This window comes from Rhododendron vialii, chromosome 7a (genome assembly GCF_030253575.1).
Source record: "Rhododendron vialii isolate Sample 1 chromosome 7a, ASM3025357v1".
Classification (NCBI taxonomy): domain Eukaryota; kingdom Viridiplantae; phylum Streptophyta; class Magnoliopsida; order Ericales; family Ericaceae; genus Rhododendron; species Rhododendron vialii.
The window spans coordinates 24,611,655-24,614,328 of NC_080563.1; the positions used below are offsets into that span (position 1 = coordinate 24,611,655).

At 45.0% G+C, this 2,674-nt stretch overlaps 1 protein-coding gene across 1 annotated transcript; it reads right to left on the reverse strand.

Moving 5' to 3' along the window:
- Window positions 1-1,409: 1,409 nt before the first annotated feature.
- Window positions 1,410-2,434, reverse strand: LOC131333113 (uncharacterized). Its single transcript, XM_058367458.1, has one exon. The coding sequence runs from the start codon at window positions 2,295-2,297 to the stop codon at window positions 1,572-1,574; it is 726 nt and encodes a 241-aa protein (XP_058223441.1). The 5' UTR covers window positions 2,298-2,434; the 3' UTR covers window positions 1,410-1,571.
- Between the last annotated feature and the right edge of the window lie 240 nt (window positions 2,435-2,674).

Genomic DNA, 2,674 nt, shown 5'->3' on the forward strand with positions numbered 1-2,674 from the left:
CAGCAGCGGCGCATTGCTGCCGTGCGGAGCAGCTACTTTTGCCATCGTTCCTCTCTCCTCTCTTTCTCTGCAGCTCTCTCCCTCACCTGTCTCGGCTCCCCAACACCCTATCTCGGCCGCCGCCACCACCTTTTCTCACACTATCACCAGCCGACCTCCACCGGCGCACGGAGGTGGTGGCCGATTTCTCTCTCTCTCTCTCTCACAATCTGAATTGCCGATCTCTCGATCTCTATCTCTCTCTCTGGATTTTTCTAATCGGCGAGAGAGAGAAGTGGCGTTAGGGGTTTGACGGAGCCGTTCGGTATGGCGCCGTTTATTTTAAAATGGGGTAGTTTTGGAAGGCAGGGGGAAAAAATGTCCTCGAGCCTTGTTGGAAAATTTTGATGTCCTAATTACATCATTACACCCTATAGTATGTCCTTCTGGTCAAAGCTAACGGTCAAAGAGTTTAAATCCTTTTCAAACTTTTCTTCCTCACGACATGGTTGCAACTTCATATGGTTCATACCTCTTCAAGATCGATAGAGTTTTGATCCTAATTTACTTTAATATTTGGATGTATTAATTTTAAGGGATAATCCCTGAGCATTATCACTTTTCTCGTATAAATAGAGGCTCTAGATCGACCTTCGAATTACATACGGATTTTCAACCATAAAAATACTTTGAATCTATGCATAAATTCCTACTATACTACACACAAACCCTAGCTCTCAATCTCGAAGTTAGAATTACTCCAAAGTCTCAACCAACCAAGCCAGCTATGTATCTTCCTAATTGAAGCTTATTGCAAAAAAAAAAAAAAATTGGGTGGGGCACCAGTGGGTCTGCCCTACCAACAGGCCACCATATAGGGGCGGTTGTCCATGGAGTTTAGAGGGTTCAACCGAATCCCCTAAACTCGAAAAATGTACTAAATTTTGTATTTTTTTAACATATAATTTGATATTTCTTTTTTACTTTTTTATATTGTTGGCATTTGATTGTTCATGAGTAGTCAAATTAAAAGAAAAAAAAATTCACTTAAATTTGTGAGTATGTAGGTAATATAACTTAACAAAACAAAATAAATTAAGCACAATTCATTTTCAATCATAATAAAAAAATTATTTTATATAGAGCTTTGTATTCAAAAAAATTCTTTATGTTTTTGTCACCGCTGAACTAAAACCCTAGAGCCGCCGCTAAGTAAGGGAAGCATAATTATACTCACGAATTGGCATAATCCAAAATAAAGTAGCCTTTGACCTCTTGGATCGCTGGAGGATTATTGCAGCCAGGCATGCGGCCGGCATCAATTCATGCATCAGTACCCTTCGGCCCTTTTTGATCTATAAATACCCCTTTTAGAATGACGTCTAAGCAAAAGAATGAAAGCTGGTATATCGATCTCCCACTCACGCATACGAGAAGAGAAAAATAGATGAAATTATACAGCTTAACACACTTCCTAGCTACCTTCATTTAAAAGAAAATTGTTGAACCCTAATCGATGTCTTCTCAAATCTGAAATTCTACATCTTATTATGCATGTGTTTTTACAAATGAACTATCCCATAACTTACAACTCAACCACCACAAAGACTACTACTATTTCTTCCTTGGTCAGCCATGTCATCGTCGCTGCTAACATAAGCCGAGAGGTTCAAATAAGTCTCCTGATTTGCAATATTCCTCCACCTTGCCCTGCAGATCACACACGACGCCGTCCTCCTCCTCGTAGTCCTCTTCCACCTCAACAAACACTCCTCGTGGATTGGATTCCGGCACGTCCCGCACGCCACCACCTTCTCCCCCCTACCCATCTCGTCCAGACATACCGGACACGTCGCTCCTTCTTCTCTCTCCACTTCCTCTCTCCTCACCGCCACCTCTCTTGCTCGCTGGAAGTACAACCGGTGAAACACCTCGCGAACGCCGTCACCAGCTAGGGTTTCGGCAGTCGTGGGGGTGGTGAGCAGGCGGTTGAGCTGGCACGGGCGGAGGGTCCGTCGTCTGAGACACGCGTCGTCGAGAGGGAGGCCCAAGACGCGGATGAACACGAAGAGTATGTGCTTGCACGGGGTCGTACGGTCGGGGCAGGAGCAAGAGGGGGTGGTGGACAAGGTCACGGTGTAGACGTTTCCCGTGGCGCCCATCACGAAGAAGTCGGATTCCGACCGGTGGAGGAGGCGGAGGGGGTGGCCGAGTGCCCTGAGTATCCGGTCCACCACCGGTTGGGTGACTTGGGTCACCTCAAACGGGGAGTCAGGTGGGTGGTCTGGCGGGGACGAGGTGGAGGCGAAGGAGTCCATGGGCGGAGGAAGGTGGTTGCGGCAGTTGGAGGGTGGGAGCAGTTATAATGGTAATTAGTGTTTGAGGGGATTTTGTAAAGGTGGGGAATATGTGGGATAGTATTTGATACTTTGGAGAGATTTGGGGGATTAAGAGAGGGATGGCTTGGGCTTTTGGGAAATTTGAAAAGCTGCTAGCTTGGCTTTGTGTGAAGGGTTAGACTTATTTGTCCCTCAAGGCACGTTATACGGAGTATAATACAAGCAAATATAAAAGGTTGATGCAAAACGATGCCGTGGGAAAGCTATTGAAGTTATATACTTGTAAATAACTTGTGGAGCACTTATTGGATTCCGCATTTGTTTGGATTTGCTATATGAAATTAAATTCTGGGAAT

What these genes read in the sequence shown, in the direction of transcription:
- LOC131333113 (XM_058367458.1), bottom strand. Translation starts at nt 2,297, where the DNA reads ATGGACTCCTTCGCCTCCACCTCGTCCCCGCCAGACCACCCACCTGAC.